The sequence below is a fragment of the Rhineura floridana genome, chromosome 9 (genome assembly GCF_030035675.1).
Source record: "Rhineura floridana isolate rRhiFlo1 chromosome 9, rRhiFlo1.hap2, whole genome shotgun sequence".
Lineage (NCBI taxonomy): Eukaryota > Metazoa > Chordata > Lepidosauria > Squamata > Rhineuridae > Rhineura > Rhineura floridana.
Window position 1 is genome coordinate 64364670 of NC_084488.1, and position 21198 is coordinate 64385867.

Sequence of the window (21198 nt, forward strand, 5' to 3'; positions counted from 1 at the left end):
ATGTTCTCATAGAATTCTTTTTCCTTGAAGTGGAAGGCCATCCAAATGTCCATTGAAAAAGAGAAGGGCAGAACATGAACAGAATAAGTGTACACAAGAATAGAATAATGAATAGTTAGAATAGGGTGGTGGTTCTAGTTGGGGTAAACCTTTTTAGTATTTTTCATTCTCTGTCCAGGTTTCTATTCTCTGAGTGTGTGGGATGTAGGGTCGATTAGAGCACTCTTCAATCCTCTAGCTTCGGAAGACTTTCCTCTGGTCCTTCTATGTTGTGATTCAGTATATTTCAATATGATGTTCACTGCTCTGGGTGCCTTTTGCCCAAAAAGTGATATATAAATAAACCATAGTAGTAGTAAAATACTGCTATGAATAATTATAATAATAAACATCTTCAAATAGCTTTTCCCTGGTTAGAGACATAAACTGGGAACTAGTGGTTCAAAGATTTAAGGTGAACTTAATTATATCTTTTCCACAACTTCTCATGTTAAGGGGACACATCTTGTTTCTTCCTTTATGCTTAAACCCAGCTAATTATGCCATATGGTAAAGAATATATAGAGGAAGGCTGTTTCTGCACTAGATAATTTACCATTTCTTGGTTGATAAAATGTATCTGCTAAATATTCTAGCCGTAATAGAGCACAACATGATTTTGTACCTAGAAAATTTGCTTGTTAGAACAATTATCAGGATATTTTGTTAGCTTCTATTCATCTACTTATTTGTATATCTTTATTTCTATGGACAATTACTTGCCTACTTGTGCAACCTCAGCTTTCTGTATAAATGGCAAAATCAGCAGTGGGTCATACAATATTTCAGTTCTTTTATTCCTGAAACAATGGAGAAATTAGTCATCTTGAAGAGTTGGGTTGCAATCTTGTGTAATTTTCAACACATTTTTAAGACAAATTTTGGTGCTCACAGATACCATGGCTGCAAGCTATTAAGGCTGCAATAGTACCTGCAACCAAAAATCCAAAAAGTTTTGTCATCAGTTTGTTTACCTGCTAATCTTTTGGTTTGGTGAGTGGGTAGGTGATACATCATATGCATTTCTAAATAGGTTCCTTCAAGCCCATTTTATGGGCAGGGGTAAAAAATTCCCTTTCCATTCAGTACCCTACTGGTGAGTTATTAACATTTCTGTTAAGTTCTAATTATAGTCCTTGTATCTCAGCCATTATGCTAATAGTGTTATTCAGTAGTATGTGAGATTGCATTCATTATCACTGGTGAGTTAAACCTTTATTAAAGAAAAACTCCCTCCGGCCCCATTCTGGAGTTAAGTAATTATTCATTTGGTTTTATCCTTGCTATTAGCTTATATACTGTAGCACTCATTATTGAGATTCTGTACCTCCCTGAACAAGATTAACTCACCATGGTAAATAAATGCCTAACAGCTCCCAATGCGTTGCTTTTGAAGTACTTTATTATGTAATGAAATAAGGAATCGCATTGCACTGGTGCAGCATCCTACTTCCCAGCACAGTCAAAATACAAGAAATTATAGTTCTAGGGAACATTTTAGACTCAAGTTAAGCTGCAGCAAAAATAGATCAAATCAGATCAATGCCATGGTGAATCAAACAAGGTGATTGAGTTGACTGAGCTGTGCTTTCTATCAATGGCCTCCTTATATTAAGTAGATGGAACTGTGGGTGCAGACTAGGAAAATGAAGCAGAAGTGACCCAGAATCATCTAAATTCTTGTTTACAAATGTATGTGTTTTTATAGACCATCCCATCACTGTCTTCTTCTTGCCACTAGATGAAGAAATGTGCTATTTTCTTGATTTTTGACTCTTTCTCTGTCACTTTCCTCCAAATATACACACATCTCCAACTTGCCATTTTAAAACCCTTTTATTTTTTGGGTATTTAACCAATCTCTGGTTCTAGTACCTAGGTATGTGAGTATGGACAGTTAGTAATTAGAGAAGAGTGAAGGATGAGGAAATAATGAGTTGTCCCCCCCCCAATATTTGAAAGATCTAAAACAATATGTGGCAAAGGAGAAAAAGATAAGTTGCTTGTACAAACATATCAGTTTCTTTGAAACTATTTATTTTTATTTACTCATGCTATTTTTTAAAATTCTGGGTAATCAGAAGAAGAGGGTTCCTAGCTATCTTTAACCAAATCTGAACCAGCAGGCCGTCTCTCACTTGAAATCTAGCCTATCAGCTAGTAGAACACTGAGTATCTCTGTGCCTTTACAATTGTTCAATTGGGAGAAATGCTGACCTTGAGCACAGTTGCACATAATTGTTGTCCACTGATCATATATTGTGGCTGACCAGGGGCTTGATAAACCTCACGTTTAGAAACCACTTATTTGTTTCTCCATTACTCCCACCCATTAAATGAGGGATGGGGAACCTGTGGCCATACAGCTGCTGCTGGGCTATCAGTTTCATCATCTCTGCCCACTTAGCATACTGGCTGGGGCTGATAGGAATTGGTGTCTCACAACATCTGGAGGGCCAAAGATTCTCCATCACTGAATTGAATAAATGTCTAGCAACACTACAAGCACACAATTAAACTAGCAATGATCCAAGAGTCCGTGGAGGTGTGATGATGGATGATGGACTGCCTTCAAGTCAATTCCGACTTATGGCGACCCTACGAATAGGGTTTTCATGGTAAGCAGTATTCAGAGGGGTTTATCATTGCCTTCCTCTGAGGCTGAGAGGCAGTGACTGGCCCAAGGTCACCCAGTGAGCTTCATGGCTGTGTGGGGATTTGAACCCTGGTCTCCCAAGCAGAGCTTGGAAAAGTTACTTTTTTGAACTACAACTCCCATCAGCCCAATCTAGTGGCCAGGCTGGCTGGGGCTGATGGGAGTTGTAGTTTAAAAAAGTAACTTTTCCAAGCTCTGCTCCCAAGTCATAATCCAACACCTTAACCACTACACTATACTGGCTCTCTGTGGAGGTGTACACATCAGAAATCCAGGTTTCATGTTAGGATGTGTATGTGCTTATGGACATTTATACACAAGAGGTAATGGTGGGCTTTTAGGGTATACTTTACTAATACTTTGCAACCCTACCCCTGCTTACCTGGAAGTAAGCCCCACTGGGCTCAGTAGGACTTACATCTGAGTAGACATGGTTAGGATTGCACTGTAAGTGCATATTACCCCCATGATGAATTTATTTTGAATATGTAGCCTAATAATCCAGTCCATCTAATACATTAATAACTTTTATGCTGTTATTCATTTAAATCATGCTCAGTGGTGTTTGATCGGGGGAAATGTAGCCAGTATTGTTTGATAATGTCTTCTGCCAATGCTCACATATTTGGATTCATTAGTAAATCTGAGTAGAGTGCATTATAAACTTTATGCAGAGTTATAAGCCACATGATGCTATAAAACATGATGTGTTTTTTGAATATGCCTACATCATCAGAACATTTAGGACTGCTTATTAGGGCTGCCAGGTTCAATCCCTGAGACTTATCCTGTATCTTTAGGAGAAGAGAATGTCTGCCAAGTGCAGGTGTTCTTGCAACCCTGTAATGGGAAAAACCACCAGGTGGAATTCTCCCTTCCCCCTCTTTCTGAACCTCTTTCTGTCAATAGCACCTCAGATGTTGCCAGGATCTGAAGGAGAGTCTCTAAATGACCTTAATGAATAGACAAGCTCATATGAAAAAGCATGGTACTTTAAATATACTGGTCCTAAGCTATTTCAAGCTATATTATTGGTTGTAGTATACACTCCGGAAATTATTTTGTTATTGAAGGCTATGTGAAAATACTTAGTAGGAAATATATCTGTCATTGTTCCTACAGAATCATTGCAAAAGATACCACATATTGTCAGATGATGAAACAAACAAATTTTGTGTACTATACACAAAACCTACCAAGAAAATAAAATGTTTGTTTTAATGAAGGTAATTTTTACATGATTGGATGAATCAGCATAATATTAATATCAAGGAACACTGTATCACAAAATTCAAAATATGTAAATACATAAATTCTATTTAATGTGGCTTACTCCCAGGTAAGTAGGTATAGGATTACAACCTAAAAGTGTCATCTCTTCTTCTATAGTCTAAACTTTCTGGTAATCTTGTTGGAAGCTTTTTTACGATCCCAAATGCTTTCATTAGTGAGGAAAGTCTAAGCTAATAAATCCTTCAGAATCCCAGTACCACATGATTCAGCGACTAACTCCCATGTCACAGTTTTGTTTTCCAACAGTTTGCCTAGAAAGCCTTGTCAGTGTTTCCTCAAGTGACACCTTCTACATTCATATAGCTCCAATGCACTCTCCTCTTCCTTTGCAAAATCTTAAAACGGAAGTAATCTTCTTTCTGGATAAGGGTAACAGCAGCCATAGTAAAGAAACTGATGATTCACACATTATTTTGTTTGGAATTTGTTTCAGAGTTTTTGTAGGTTAGCAAGGCCACAACACATTGTTACATATATAGCTAGAGAGAACATTGCATTGATTTTGAACACTTTTATAATGAGAGCCATTGCAGACTCGGTTACTTAGCCATCCGTATTTCATAATCTTTTTTTTCCTTCCAAACCTTAGAGAACTCACAATTTTTGGTTCCCATGGTAATCCTGGATTCTGAAAATGCTTATACTTTCCATAAATGGATAGAAACATAGTTGAACTAAATAAATGACCAGCTGTCTGGTAGTTAGGCATCTATTCGATTGCTGCAAGACATAGAAATGTCTGGTTATTGCAATTGGAAGAAATGTAAGTAAATCAGCCATCAAAGATATAATATGTTAAACATTTGAATGGTAATAAACTTTCTGTCATTAGCATTGCTTTCTGCTGCTGTTCCCCCCATTAACTATGGGTAACATAAAATAAATGCTAGCAACTTTATTTATTTATTTATGGGGGGGAAAACTCTTTAAGAACTTTGGGTGTCTGTCTTTACTGAGCTCCAGTAACATGTGCAGGCCCAAAGCTACTATGAATGTTTAAATGTTTTCAGGACTGGTGGAAGGAAAAATCTATAAAATTTACAGCATCCTTTTTTATATATCTTTCAATGAATCCTGGTGATTTTTGGTAGATTCCTTTCAAAGAGAGGCTTCGGGCTCTTCCAGACATACCCTTTTGTAGCAGTGTAGCTGCTGTTCCCCACCCCCTTTTTTCTACATGCTTCATCATGACATCATCATTCCATCACTTTTACAGAATGCTGCTATCATCAAACTGCTTTTTCTTCTGTCACAAAATGTTTGACATTTGTGAAAGGTCAATAATGGTTCTGCAATATTTTCATTGTGTGAAAGGTGTTTTGTACAATTTCCTGTTTTCTTGTGTGGCAGAGGCAGGGTGGGTGTAGAATGACATCTGTTTTGAACCTTTAACCCGTCTTTTACCAAGTTCAAGGTTCTGGTTTTGGTGTACAAAACCCTGTACATCTTGGGTCCAGAATACCTGAAAGATCATCTTACCCCTTATATACCCTGAGGATCACTGCACTCTGCAGGTGAGGGCCTCCTGCAGATACCATCTTATTAGGAGGTCCATTCCACACAACATAGGAAGCAGACCTTTAGTGTTGTGGTACCTACCCTGTGGAATTCCCTCCCTTTAAATATTAGACAGGCGCCATTTCTATTATCTTTTTGGCGCCTACTGAAGACCTTCCTCTTTCAACAAGCCTTTTAAGTTGAGGTCTTATCCCAATCTGCGTCTGTGTTGGAATTGCTTTTTAAAATGTTTTTAAAGCTTTTAAAAAAATATGTTTTCAAACATGTTTTGTTTAAATATGTTTTTAAAGGTGTTTTGTTCTAATATATTTTAAAGTCTGATTTTAAGATGTTTTAGAGTGTTTTTAGTGATTTTTTGCCGCCCTGGGATCCTTCTGGGAAGAAGGGTGGGATATAAATTTAATAAATAATAATATTTTTTTTACAGGAGGCCTGTCACTGCAGTCTCTAAAATGGTGGATAGCTTAGACTGGCACATTGAACTCAAGTAGTTCCTGCCATCTAATCTCCTACAGGGTCAGAATTCTGGGGCACAAGGTGTTGTTTCCCCTCTCCCCTCACAAAAAATTGCGAAAGGGCTATCAGTAACCTGTGTGCATGATCCTAACTCCAACGTTTACTGGTTGATGGAATCAGGGAATGGAAGCAGTGTGACTGAAGGCACAGAACTTTTGTCAGTCTAAACATACCTTGTCATTGGTACAGATGGGGAGAAAAGAGCAATCACCTTCCAAAAATCAGTGGCATGCAGCTGGTGGGGTGCACAGTCTGCCCAATTTTGCTCCATAACACATTGGAACAAACAGGAGCTATAGCACTATAAACAGCATGTCTGGAAGGGCCCTTATCCAAAGAGTGGGATGCATTATGTTTTATGGTCTTTATTCAGAACTATAGCATCTATTTGGCATTTATCTCTAACTGAAGCAACAGCCATTTAAAAAGTCATTAATCCACAGATTCTCCTATACTTTCATCCTACCTATGTTTTGTTCCTTCCCCTCCCCAATAAGGCTGTTTTCACAGTGCACTTTATTCCATTATTCTGATGATTTCTTTATTTGATCTTTCAAACGATGTAAAAGCTAGTTTTGGAAATCTACTGGATGTTTAGCGCTCATTTCTGTGATAAACGATTCTAGAAATAATCCATTTGCAAGCTTGGGAACCCAGGAGTTTTGCATTAGCTGCTCATGTGACAGGCACCCTGACATGCAATGCGTTCCTGCCCTGTAGGCGCATGTCATTTTTTTTTCGCACCGGTATTCCAGCATAGGCTCTGGTGGCAGCTTCCCCTTTCTCCTTTTCCCACTCCCCCATGTCCATACACTAACAGTGAATTATGGGGTACCTACAGTGTACATGTGTATAACAGGTGAAGGACACATTTCACATTGCAATGTGAAAGACATTTGTGCAAATTGCTCATATATTGGCCAAAAAAGCCACAGTTCCTTAACACAACAGGTACTGCAGTGTGAAAGGAATTTTAGAAATTGGGATAGAAGTGCTACCATATTAATCCACAAAACTGATGCAATAAGACCCATGTGTGAAAGCAACCTAAGATGCATGATCTTTTGCATAACCGGAAGATTAACAGATGTCCTAAGCATCAGCTTTCAGAGGAATGAGAAAATCACCTTCATGTCATCCATCTTTTGTTGCAGTTGAAACAATTGGGAGTAGGGGAATACTTTGGCCATTTGATTTATCACCATGATTCCATTCATAAAACATGTGTAGCTTCTGAGCTTAATAAATTATCAATGTCCTTATAAAATAAGATATAACAAAATAATGATAGGACCAGCATGTTCTGCTGCATCCAAATGCCCATAGTTGTACAACATAACATGACATAACATAATATTGCAATCTCTCCACTTAAGTGGCTGATGAGAAGTTCCAGAGGAAGTGCTACCTGAGTTTGGCTTCCTTTAGATGAAAGAATGCCAGAGACTTGCTCTATTTCTGTAATAGTTTATTTAGATATCTACAAATACAGTATACATGGAAACAAACATCAGGCACTTCTACAAGGCAGCAGACCAACTGTCCCACACCAGATTTCCAGAGAGAGGCTCTGCACTCTTGAGGTGGCTTCAGCCAACTCACAAGCTCTACCTCTCTATCATACAGAAACCCTCTGTTTCTACACGTGTGTGCGCATGCGTGCACGCACACATGCACGCACACACACTCTTGCATCTGTCCCTTCCCTTAGCTGCAGTGGTGTAAATTCTTATGGGCAACTTCAAATGCTTCCTATTAGCTCCTGTCAGCTGACCATTCAGAACAATTAGCCAACAGTCTGCCCAAAGCCTTAACAATAATGTCTTTGAACATATTTGGCTATACATCACAGGAGACAAGGAAAAACAGGTCGAACCCTTTAGAGGGTTTTACAGAAAAATAGACTTAGCTGAAATTTCTCAGAAGTAATTTTTTTCCTGGGATTTTTCTTTTTCTCGTCCACCAAAGAAGGCCTCCAAACATTCTCCACCATTTCTTTGTGACAGCTGCCATTCTCTCCCCCCTTCCCCAATCCTGCAATGCCCTGGAATAACGGTAGGTCCTGGGGAACTGTGGAAGATGCAGATTGATGACCACCCTGGCAACATAGTTGGTGCTTCCACTTGCAGCAGCAGCAGCAGCAGCAGAACACAATATACCTTGGGAAAAATGACAGAAGCTGTGCTACTGCTGCTTGTAATGGTGAGCTACACCCTCAAGAAAGTGATGGAGGATTTCCCCTCCCCCTGGAGAAGGCTGGTGAAATGGCAATTCTCATTTATCTGCTTGCAAATAACATGAAGAATTTTGAGACAATTTGCTCACAGCCAGAGCCTGGAAGTAACTCGTTACAAATAACGTTTATATTAATGTTTTTAAAAATGCACCATTCAAAGTGGCTGTTGAAATTTAAACTTAAATTATAAGCTTCTCAGGGAAGGGGCTCAGTGGAGGCTGGCCCATTAGGGCAAATGGGCCAGTGCCCCACCAATCTCAATCCACCCTCAGCCCCCACCTGCCTGCCTTCTCATATCAGGTCCAGGGGGTGGCCCTGGCTGTCATCTTCCTCCTCCTCAGTCTCACTGTTGCCCATTGTAGAACTCAGAGCTTGGAAGTAACTCATTACAAATAATGAGTTACTTGTAATTTATTACTTTTTTTAGAAATGAGTGGGTAATGTTGTTACATTTTGCTAGTAATAGAACGAGTAGTCATTTCCTTACTTTTGAGCAGCAACTGTAACATTTCCAGCATTACTTTTGGGCTTTACTTGGGGGGGGAGCAGGGGAAGTCTTCTGCTCCTCTGATTGGTAGACAAAAGATATGTGCCTCACATAGGGCTTCTGCGCAGCGTTGCTCTTCCCTCATGCTCTGTGTTAGGAGGCCACGAGGGAGGAGGTGGAGAACCAGACGGTCATGGAGCGGAGAGAGAGACAAAAACCATTGCTTCGAAAAGGGGAGGGGAACTGACCTTGGGTACATGGTCCAACTGTTAAGCCGCTTGTGACGCCCTTCCCTGGCTCTCCCTGTCAGGTTCCTACCTGCTCGTGGTTACTGCCTGTCTCTAGGCACCACCAGGGACTCCACCAGTCCGGACTGTCCTTTTTTATGGTTTCCCTCTCCGCTCTAGCATAGATCTCAACAGATCCCCCTGCTAGGCAGCACCACCAGTCACATCCTATAACCAGTATTCCCAGAGACTCTGCCTGAGTCTCCCTCAATTAGGTTACCTCTGTGACTGCGTGCTTAAACTGTCCCAATCCCTTTGATTTACTCAGACTGCTTATAATTCTGGTTTGCTCTGAATACTTGTGGTGTTATATTCTTCCCTTCCCCGCTGCCACCATTTGTCACTCTTCAGCCTTGGTATTTACCTTACCCTCCCTTCTGGTCTGTGAAACCCCAGCCAAGGATCAGGCCTTTGGTAAACCAAATAAGTATTTTATTATATAACAGAGATAACAAGATTACTTTAAAAGGCACATAAGCATATGGTTACATCTATTCCTGAGGTACTGGTCTTAGTATTAATCCGAACTCCACCCTCTCCTCACATCCACCAACTCTCCACACAATCTCCTCTCAAAACCCACCAAAACAACCCACTCAAGTCCACCAACGTCCACCCAGATTTACCTGTCATTCTTCCTTTTATACTGTCAGCCATTTTAAACATTCAGCCAATCATCCAGCATTCTACTGCCCATTCACTCCCCCTTCCTCTTTCATTCTACTTACCATGTATCTCCTATACAAACAGCACTTACCCTATTTACACTAATACAGGAACATCACACCGCTCTTATCTTTTTGGGACATTTTCCCCTCAACTAAAATCTACCCTTCTGTAACTTAAGCCCATTAGATCCAGTCCTAACCCAGAGGTCTTTGTATTCTTCTATGTGGCAACCCTGGAGTTCCTTGAAGACTACCATCATGTACTCAAGCCTTTTCCAGAATAAACCTGCCTAGTTCACTTAAGCTTTCATCATAGAACTTGTTTTCCAAACCCCTGATGATCTCCATTGTTGTCTTCTGAACCCATTCCAATTTGTCTACATCAGCCCCTAGAACTGGATGCATGCTCCAACTGAGGCCTGACTAGTGCAGAATTATGGGAACGTTTACTTCTTATGACTTTCAAACTTCAGTTCTAATGAATGCAGCCTAAAATTGGTTTTGCCTTTGTGCTCCCACTGGGGTGAATGGAAGCTTCCCCCCAAGCAAAGTACAGGGGCAGGAGTGACGCAGTTCAGGACTCAAAGGGATAAATATCTCCACTACCATACCAGGGTCCCAATCCATGTCAAACCCCCACACTGGCTATTTCTGAAAGAAAAAAGTGCATTCAAGGACAAACCATATGATTAATGTCATGTGTAGATTAAATTGGCTCTCAGTGGCTCTTTCTGCCTGCTTGTCTTGTCCCTGGTTCTCCTACCCTCTGTGTGTGTGTGTGCTTATTTTTAATGTTGTTTTAGGCTACTTAGATGTGCAGCAGCCAAGGCCAGCACCTTGCAGGCATTTTTTAAAAAAGTAACTAAAATATAACTGTAGTGATTACGTTTGAGAAAAAATAAAGCAATCAGTTACTTTCAGAGCAATTGTAATTGTAATGGTAATTACTACTTTTTAGGCCATGTAACTGTAATTTATTACTTTTTAAAAGTAATCTTCCAAGCTCTGCTCACAGCTCTAGGAATTACTTAATGTTCATTATTTGTGGAAGACCATATGCTGCGCTGGATTATATAATTAGGGTGAGCTGATCAGTGGGATTCTAGTTTGCCAAAAGGCTATATGTGTGCAGTCTTAGATATGGTGCGCATACACTCTTAGATTGGGACTCCTATGTGTACAAGGAATTAATGATATGTCTTCTAAAATACTTCTTAAATTAATATGGGGGTACACTCCAGGCTGCTGTGTGGAGACAAGAGTTGTCAGAATGGGCCTTTGGGAAAGCAATTTTTGTCTTTGGCAAGTCTTAGTTCATACATTAGCTATCTTTCATTATGATTCCTATATACTGTTTATAGTGTAATAGATCAAACAGTTTGTGTTTTCTTTTGTTTTCTTCTTCTTTCAGATAAATAATATGTCTTTTTTCTGGGATTTTAACTATGCTTTAGCAGTACTTCAAAATTTTAGCTAGTGATTTTAATAGTACTGCTGCCTCTACAGTAGATCTTAAAACCTGGAACTAAGTTCCCTTAGTTTTTGTCAATTTTCTTCCAACTATCATGTGACTAACTCAAGCATGGCAGGGTAATTCTTTTTTTCCTCATATCTATGTGCTTTGGAGAGAATTGAAAATTGATTATCTGGATTGGAAGAACCAACATTTTGCATTGATTAGCTGAAATAATGAAATGCTAGCGTTATGAACATGCTAAAAAAGGTGTTTGGTAACATGGGCTGAAATAGTAATGTATTACCACTACTAACATTAACAGAGTTTAAAGCTCTGCATATGCAGATCACCCACTTCTATCACATCTATTGCTTAGAAAATGAAAAGGCTGAAACTGTGGGATAGATAACACTTTCCCTGTGCTAGTACTGTATGGGTAAGTATATATTTTTTCCTGTGTTTTGCAGAGAAGGGGTAGCCATTTGTAACATTACAAAGGTGGCCTAAGTTTCTCCAACAGTTATGGGTTTTAACACATTTACTGCCTTCAAGCCACCACATTCTCTTCTGGTTCTTCTTTGTCAATCTGGGCTTTGGTGGGCCTAAAGAACCACTGGATACTGCAAACCTTAGAGCAGCCTAATATGGATGATAGTAGTGGGAAAGCCTAGATCCTGTACCTCTTCTGAAGAAGGCAGAGAAACAGCTTGTGGGTCATATGATTTCTTTTGCTGATGCAAAGAGTGGCTGCCAGTTAATTTGGGATGGACAGACCAATCTATTTTCACTCTGTCTCACTTTTGCATGTCTTTGCATGGAGATGCGCACCAACCACAAGATTTGGTTCGGATCTCAGTTCTGCACTGCCGAAGACATCCCTGGTTCCAAAGCACTTTGGAGGCTGCCTGACTTGACTCAGAGTCTGAATCCCACTTCAGAAAAATGAAGTTTTGTTTCCCCACCCCCATTATTACGGGGATTTAAAAAAATGGCTATATATAGTTTTTCTTTTGACAGAAGTGAATGAAATCTGCAGACATAGTAAACCCTCCAGATTACAGACAAATCTGTACAGGTACAGGGGTATTTTTGGTTATTGTTTTGTGCTTGGCACCTTTAAACATTGTTTTCAATCAAGAGTCATCTATAACTTCTTTAAATTTTGGCAAAAAAAATTGCTGGTATGGTCACTGCTGAGAGGATGAATTCTGCCTAATTTCAGAGATAGCTGGAGAGAGGTGCAGACAAATAGTTCCAGGGAATGTGGTGTGTGTGTGCTAGGCACCTTTAAAGTTGATTTGGGATGGGGAGAGAACTAAAAGGAATCCACTTTCCTCCCTGTCATTTTGCACACAGTGATTCAATATGGTAGTGACCTTGAGTGTGGTATTGCACAGAGATCAAGCAAAATATTTTGATTTTATTTGACCTGAGTTGGCATTGGAAACATTCATCTCATGGATACATACTTCCCTGACCCCAAATTGTCCACATTCATCTGCCTATCATTATTTGTATTTAAAGAGAATTGCTTTATGCAGCACAGTTCATTGGCGATATAAAAGAATATGAAAGAGAGTGGTGTTTGTGGCCGATGAGTGAAAGAAAGCACAGACAACAGCAGTTATGGTTGAAACAAAGGGCCACTTTATTAAATTATAACAAACCCATTAAAGCGACCTGCAGAGGGTAAACCTAGGTGCGGGACTAAACCTTAGGCAAGCAGCTTGCCCCACAGCTCTTGGGCGACCAGCCCCTACTGGGGCAAAGGGCAAGCCCCCTTTTGCTTACCCCTTGCCCTGGCCACACCTTGTAGGTGAATAGGGGGGCCTTCCCTCATCACCACCCCCCGGGGCCGTAGAACCCTCGGTGGATGAGTTAAGTTGGCCCCAAAAGCAGCCCATATCCTGCCCTCGGGCTGTAAAACCCTGAGAGACAGGCCTCCGGAACTACCAATCACCTCCAAAGGTGCCTAAGGGGGCCACCTAGCTGATCTTTACCTAATTCCCTTCCCGCACCTTACCGCATTGAAAACTCAACTTGTCCCATTCCAGTTATTCCTTTCATCCTATTAGATTAGCCAAATTAGCCAAATTCACCTATTAATCATGACTCCCCCTAACCTGATTCCCTCCTCCTCTCATAGTGTGGAGCAGGCAAAAAACCTGCCCGCCAACTAGGGTGGGCAGGATAAAAATTCCTACTCAGCCCCGAAGCGACCTTGGTCACACCAATAAAAGAGGGAGGGCAGGGTGGGCGTCTCAAAGGCAAAGAGGAGGAAGGAGGGGTGGCGCGGGCTTAAATAGTCTCCTGTCGCTCCTGCCCTCCAGCAGCATGTTGCGCACGTGTATTGTGTGCAACGTGCGACGCTGCCCTTTTTCAGAATGGTGGCTGTGGCTTTACTCCGTAGCCGCAACTAAGCGCTGCCCGGCCAGCTTCGCGGACGAGCGGCGCTGGATTTATCTTAAACAAAATAAACTCATTTTATTAAGAAATGCTGCCCTGAGCTCCTGCTGGGAGGAAGGGCGGGATATAAATCAAATAATAAATAAATAAAAAAGTACACATGGATGGGAAAGCCTAGGCTAGCTGAATTCAAAAGGGAGAGAGAGATAGAATTGTGGGAAGGAGGAGGAGGAACTGGAAGTGATGATAGCCCTGAGAATATAAATCTAGCCAATCGGAGGCATGCTTAAACTTGAGGAAGGTAACAAGGAGAGAATTCAAGCGAGGCCCTTTCAACTGATTAACTGTATCTATTACTGTTGCTATATCTATTGCTATATCTAATGGTCAATAGATTTAGAGCACACAGTGAGATAATGCACTGATTGAAGCAAAACTTCCAGTAGTATTGTGTGATACTTTGCTGTTCACAACAAATGAGTACTTGTGCATACAACAGTACTGTCCAGTGATAGTAATGTGTGTGTGAGTGAGAGAAAGAGAAACAGATACGCTAGTGATAGTGATGATGATATCTTAATGAGGAAGACTGGCTTGGGACAAACTAAGGTATGTATATGAAGAAGACAAACTCACACAAAGACACAAAGTATTTCATATTATAAGGCAGACTATGGCTGAATAAAATAATTGAGACGACAAAATAAAATAACTACACTAAATTTAAAGCAAACTCCTCAGACCAGAACTATTATAAGAGGAAGGAGGGCAGGAGGAATCCTTCAAATCTTATAAGAAAAAGCAATCAGCATAAGACTAAAAAATGCAAACAACAGGAAGATTAAATCAAAATGAATAAATGAAAAAGAAATGTTATGATTTGGAAAGAAAAGAGTGAGTGAAGGAAATGGGTTGGACTTGGAAAGTGAGAAAAAGAAAAGCCTCCAACTGCTCCACCAGAACTCTCTTAATAACATTGCTGCTCTTCAGAGACAGAACGTTGCAACCATATACAGATTGTGGTTTGCCATGGTCAAGTCCAGATTCTTCTGAAGTACCCTGCTTTGGCTCAGGATTTGGGATTTATCTCAATATGAGCACACACCAAATAGATACCTTGGGCTCAGCTGCCGTCAAGAAACATTCTAAATGGCCCCAGGAGGAAGAGGAATGTGATTATGTGCCTTCCCTACCCAGAACTTAGTGCAGAAGATAAGATTTGGTCTCCTTGGAATTTTGTTTTGAAATAAAGTTAAAAATACAGGCAACAAAAAATTTAAAAAACACATAACAATAAAGCAATAAAAAGCAGATATTAGCCCTTTTCAGGCTTTACAACTTGTGCAAAGTGAACACATGAAGGGAGCAGTGAGGAAAAGCACCCTTTTTGCTGGTTCTAAAACACAGAGGGAGTCTCCATGGACACAGAAGGCTCCCCAGTGCAGATAATTCTTAGCTGGAAGGAGAGGAAAACAGCAATGGAAGAGGAAGAGCTAGTGTGCTCATTCCCCTCCCCATTCCATGTTTAATTTCCACAATTTGTAATATCTGAAGAAGCTAAAGCAGAACCTTTTCAGTTCAGTGGGCTAGATCCTGAAGTCCATCACTCCTGGTGGAGACGCCTACCTGTCAATTTAAATTGTTGATTTGGTGATTAGGTGGTTAAATTGAATGTAAATATATTTTTATTTGATGTACACCGCCCAGAGAGCCTTGCTATGGGCGGTATAAAAAATTGAATCAAATAAATAAATAAATAAATAAAATGTCACCATGGCTTGATTTCAAGCCACACTGCAAAGTAAGATCCCTGCGGGGCTTGAAGTCACTGCTGATCAGCTGATTGGCAGTATATTCAAGACCCAGTATCAGCAGAATTGGCTGTACTCAAGAGCTCCAGCAGGGCTTGCATTTGGTGCCAAATTTGAAAGGCATTGAGTACAAGCTCCACTTGCCAAGGAACAATAAGGAGCTCATTTTAGGGCTCTAGATTGTTCCCTAACAACCATGACTTTACCTGTCCCACACCTGACATCATATGATGTCAGGTGTGGGGCGGGTGGTGTGGTTTGGAGAAAAAGGACTCACAGGCCAAATTAGGATGACTGCCAGGCCTAATTAGGCCTGTGAGCCAGAGGTTCCCCACTGCTGTACTAGAGGAACCTTTCAATTATCCAGTGCAGCCCAAATTGTGGTGCTGTGAAAATGCAGCAGCTCCATTAATAGTTAACAGGATTTTGGAGGAATAGTTAGCTGTTGCATAACATGCTCACATATTGCTATATCATCCCTTCCCTTCTGTTACAGGATCATAAAGAGGATTATATTTTGGCAAAAGAATGAGGCTGAATGAATGGAGTTTCCAAACTGAAAGTTCTAACTTCTTTTATTTATTTTCTTAAATCACAACCCCTTGCTAACCTGCCTTTGAATTTTTTTGGGGTAGTTTCACCTTTCAGCTTTCTTGACCTTCTGAGTCTTCATTAATAAGTTTACAGTTATTATATTCCACTTTAAGGAGAAAACATTGTAACTAAGCAACAGATGCTCCATTAATTTAGGAATAAAGACAGTCTATTTTGGCTCCCCTTTCCTTGGTATAAGAGCACAACACTTTTCACTTTGATGAATGAATTGCTCTGTTTATAATTTTTATTACTAATGAACAGATGTGTTCAATAAAAATGACATGACAAAAGTGTATGACGTTCACTTTTTTCATGTTGAAGTAAATGGATGCTTTTAGTGATAAAAATTCAAAGTTTATATTTGGGATTTTTAAAAACTAGTTAACTACTAGTTGAGACTAGAACTTTTAATCAAAAGTTCAAATATAGATTAGTTTTGTTAAAACAGGAATATCTTCTAGAATGGCTAGATCAGAAGACCATATTTATATAGGACTTTTTAAAGAGAGAGAGAGCGAGAGAGCACAGAGTTGATTGTATTGGCATGGCACATCAACATATTTATTGTCTGGAAATATTACTTAGGCACTTCTGATTATCATACTGGAATGGGAGAAGTTTCTTTTATTAATTGTTTGATATATTTAGGACTGGCACAAGGTATTTTGCTGCTTGAGAAAGAGGTCAAAATTGTGTCCCCCATTCTATATACAAAAACTGATTGGAGTGGCAGTTGAACTTACGTCAGCATTTGTTACAGGACATCAGCCTCTACTTAAGGACAGCAAACTATCTTAGGGGCTTAGGTTGTGCAATACATGTAACTCTGTCCACCAACACCTCATAGCCACCCTGCCCCTCTGTCATATAGTAGGGCCAGCCCTGGCTGTTTAAAAAAGCAGTATTGCCAATGTCTATTTTAATAATCTGTAATTTGCACAGAAACAAGAGTGGTGAATCTTCTTAACTTGGTCAGTACATCCTGCCAGATCACATGCAATTATTTCTTCTATTATGCCTACGCAGGAAAAATTGTTTCTGGCCATCTTGGATAAGACAAGGAATAGAAATCCTAATTACAGAATGCCCTGCCCCAGTTAACCCCTCTATCTACTCGTGACATTTGTCCATGATTTCCGGCTCACTCATGGTGACATCAGCTATAAAGTTTAAATCTGGACCCAGGTGGAGCCCTGAAATATATGTATTTCAGGACCAGCCTAAACATTTTCTTGCTTCCATAGAACAATACAATTTTTGTTGCCCTTTGTCCTTTCATATTATTGAAATATTATTGTGCTTTAAAAAAAAATTCACATTTAACTACTGTTGCTAGTTGCTGTTTTAATACTGGCTGTGTCTGCTCTGAGCAACTTTTGAGCTGGAAAAGTGGAATAAACAAAATCACCTCTGACCACGATGCAAGTTTGATGCCATTGGGTGAAGCTGGCTCAATTTTGAGGACATGCTTTTGGGTGTTCGTGATGCCTCTGTCTCCATCATCCCCTTTGATCTTGAATTGTTGCCATGCCAGGCATGTAGAATAAGAACTGTACATTCAGGTTTGCAAATAAAACAAAATGGCAGTAGTCCTCTCCTGCTATTTTTCAACAGCAGCTAGCATTTAGAGATTTCTGAGACTCCCCTGTAACCATCAGGACTAATAATTAGCAATTGATTGGCCTATTCTCCATTAATGTGTCTAATCCCCTTTTAAAACTCATTTAGCTAGTAACTGATGCCATATATTGTGGCAGTGAGTTTTATAAATTAATTATGCTTTGAACACTCTGAACATACTGTTTTTCACAAAGTGGGCCTTTGTTCTTTTCAGGTGCTGATTCAAAAATAAAAATCATCACTAAGACTCAAGCAATTGAAATGGCCTTCATGTTGTATCCGCCTCGTGGTCTCACATTAATAACGGCAGCTGCTGCTAGGTCAACCTGGCTGAAACCAATTGTTGATGGAGAAGATGGTTACAAATACTTGGGTAAGTTTTGTTTTAACATCAGAACTGAATATTCAAAGGTTGTATATGCATCTGTATTGTGATTAGAAATTAATACAGACTAGATGCAGTTACTATTTTACAGATATTTCAGCAAAATCACTTCCTGGAGACTCAAGAGGACAAACAATTTTAAGTTTGTTTAAATATGGTATATCTCAAAAATGTGAATTTCAGTTAGCAGTGGAACTGGGGGCAAACTTTTAAATTTTCACTATATGCTGGAATTGGGCATAAGTGTGTTTGTTTTGGAGATCTTCAAACCTTCTGCGCATGATCCTTAAAGCTGTTGGAAAGAAATTTAGAAAGAGGTCTGGGGATATAAACAGCATGTCACTGTTGTGGCTAGTAACCTTTGTATATGCCGTAGTTAGTGCACCAAAACCTTATTTTTTTGCAATATATTTTAGTGTTCTAAAACATGACAGGTGAGCAATTTATTGTTTATGTGAGCATTCTGTGCCACTTTCCAACCCACAAAGCATCTGTAATGAAATCAGAATTATTTATATGTTTAAAACTATTTTGAAATTTTTTTCAGGTAAGAGAGTGTTAATAGAATGTTAATAGGTGCAGATGAGGTACGACTGACAGGTGGGAGGGGTGTGTGAGTGAGAATTCTGAGGGGAGTTTGAAGAGAAAAGCAGTTAAATTTTGACAGAGTTAGATAAGATTAGGGATCAAGAGGAGAACATTAGTTAGAAGGGCTATGGTTTTGGGGGAGGATTTCATTGGGATTAACAGGGTAGGATAGGTAGGTAGGATAAGGACAATAACAACTTATTCATTTACAATCACATATAACATCTTGTATACAATAAAGTTTATTTGTTTAATTCAAAATCCCCGTGTCAACTTGGTGAAGAGTGCTACCATACTATTCTGTACCTATTATCTATATTCACTAATAGGCAAAAAAAACCCCTTGCGGTTTAAGAACGTACCTATAGCCCACAGATATTTCTATCAAACTTTAAAAACCAGGGAAATTGGGCAGCTATAGTGAATGCACCAGGGGAGCAGGAGACCTAACCTCCTCTCTGAGATATTGTACCGCCCTACAAATTTGTCAAAATGCAAACACAATTTGAGTTGGTCTTTCACAGTCCAATCCACTTCCTGTGTAGCTTGGAGGAATTTGGTAACATGTGCCTCTGAGCATATGGTGACTGGTGGCAACACCTATCATCTCCAAAGATGGAGAATTATATTTTTGTATGTTTGTTGGGGTTCTTACTTTGCTTCTTTCCTGTGTTACTAATGTTTCTACAGAGAATCTAATAGTCTAGAAAATTTTATTTCCCTCATTATTCATCCTAGAAATCTGTATCAAACTTATTTTTATTAATTTCAAAGCCTTTTTATTGGTCAATGTCATATGATGGTGAAAACAGCCTTTTGTGTTTCAAATTGGAGGTTATGTTCTATTTCTATTTTGAGTGCATTAACAGTTGAATCTGAAACTGCAGTTTGATGTAAAATCTGACTGATTACAATATGTGGCTATGCCAATTTTATAGACAGATTACACCTTGGGGAAAAGGTGGTGAGGCTGAAGGTTGTGGTTCAGAGGGCATATCTGACCCAGGTTAAGGTGGACTTCCTGGGGATTTCCTGATCCTGGCGTTTGGGAATCAGGGGGTGGTAATCCTCACAAGAAAGCAATGTGAAACAATAATATTAAAAAACAAACACAACCAATTAAAAACAATGTTCTCAGGTATGTGCCATAGCAGGGAGATCTGGCCTTTATCACACATCCTTGTAGGCAATATTGGGCTTTTGCAATGCACCGTTGATGGGTCTGCCTTTGGAGAAAGCCTGGAAACTACAGGTACTTCAGAATGCTGCTATCAGGCTATTCATCAGCATTTGCAATTCAGAGCAAAGAATCGAAAATAGCATATCATAATCAACTCAGGGAACCTACATTAAGAGCTGCTCAGCTGGTGCTGATGCAGCCTTCCCCCAGTCTTGTGCTTTCCAGATGTTGCTAACTCCAGGATCTTCTTGGTAGTTGTTCCCCATTTATGGAGCACGCATCTGTCACATCTTTACAATTTCATTTCCTCTTAAAGGCATTCTGAGTAAACACACCTATGATTGCACTGTACATTAGCAGAGTTTCTTCTACCCTCTATTTCATTAATTTAATGTTTATATTCCCATTCATAAGAATGATTTTGTAGCAGTTATAGATTTGTTATATGGTATGTGTTAATCCTGGGAAGAGACAGGTATCAGAGTACCTCTGGTACTGGTGCAACTAATTTGCTGGAAGTGTTTACCTGTATTTTCTTTATATAATTAAAACAAAGAATGATTCCCCACAATTAAATTCACAGCATTTTAAAATGAGTTTATTTTAAACAGAGTCCTCATTAGTGATGTTGCTGAACTGCATAGTTTTCTGCTTTGGAATACAGATTTGGTGCCTTTGGAAAGTATGCTTCAGTTCTGAAATGGCTGCTATTTTTTCCAATAGTTATAACAATAACAATAACAACAACAACAACAATAATAATAATAATAATAATAATAATAATAATAATAATAATAATAATAATAATAATAATAATAAATTTAATTTCTTCGTCGCCTATCTGGCCAATGGCCACTCTAGGCAACTTACAAAATTGTTAAAATACAATTAATAAAATACAGTAATACAATATAAAAAACAACACATCTGCAGCAACAATATTAAAACTGGGCAGGAGGCATTTCAGTTATAACAATTAACCCTCCCTGGATACCCCGAAGGCCTGCTGAAAGAGCCAGGTCTTTAAGGCTTTCCGAAACACATTTAGGGAAGAGGCGTGCCAGAGGTCTTGTGGGAGGGAGTTCCAGAGAGTGGGGGCCGCCACTGAGAATGCCCTCTCTCTTGTACCTGCCAATCTGGCTGTTTTTGTTGGCGGGATTGAGAGAAGGCCCTGTGTGGCCGATCTTGTCGGGCGGCATAATTGGTGGCGTTGAAGGCGCTCCGTGAGATAAACTGGGCCGGAACCGTGTAGGGATTTAAAGGTCAATACCAACACCTTGAATTGGGCTCGGAAAACAACTGGTAGCCAGTGTAGGTCGAACAACACTGGTGTGATGTGATCTCGGCGGCGACTATTCGTAAGTAGTCGAGCCGCCGCATTTTGTATCAGTTGTAATTTCCGGACCGTTTTCAAGGGTAACCCCACGTAGATTGCATTACAGTAGTCCAAACGAG

At 39.7% G+C, this 21198-nt stretch overlaps 1 protein-coding gene across 6 annotated transcripts in view; it reads left to right on the forward strand.

Annotated features, from left to right (window-relative positions):
- Positions 1–21198, forward strand: part of IQCM (IQ motif containing M) — a 122302-nt gene that overhangs the window by 72946 nt on the left and 28158 nt on the right. For all 6 annotated transcript variants that reach the window (XM_061584684.1, XM_061584686.1, XM_061584685.1 and 3 more), the window contains one exon: positions 17805–17963. In XM_061584684.1, coding sequence (XP_061440668.1) covers positions 17805–17963 — 159 coding nt within the window. The remainder of the gene's footprint in view (positions 1–17804; positions 17964–21198) is intronic.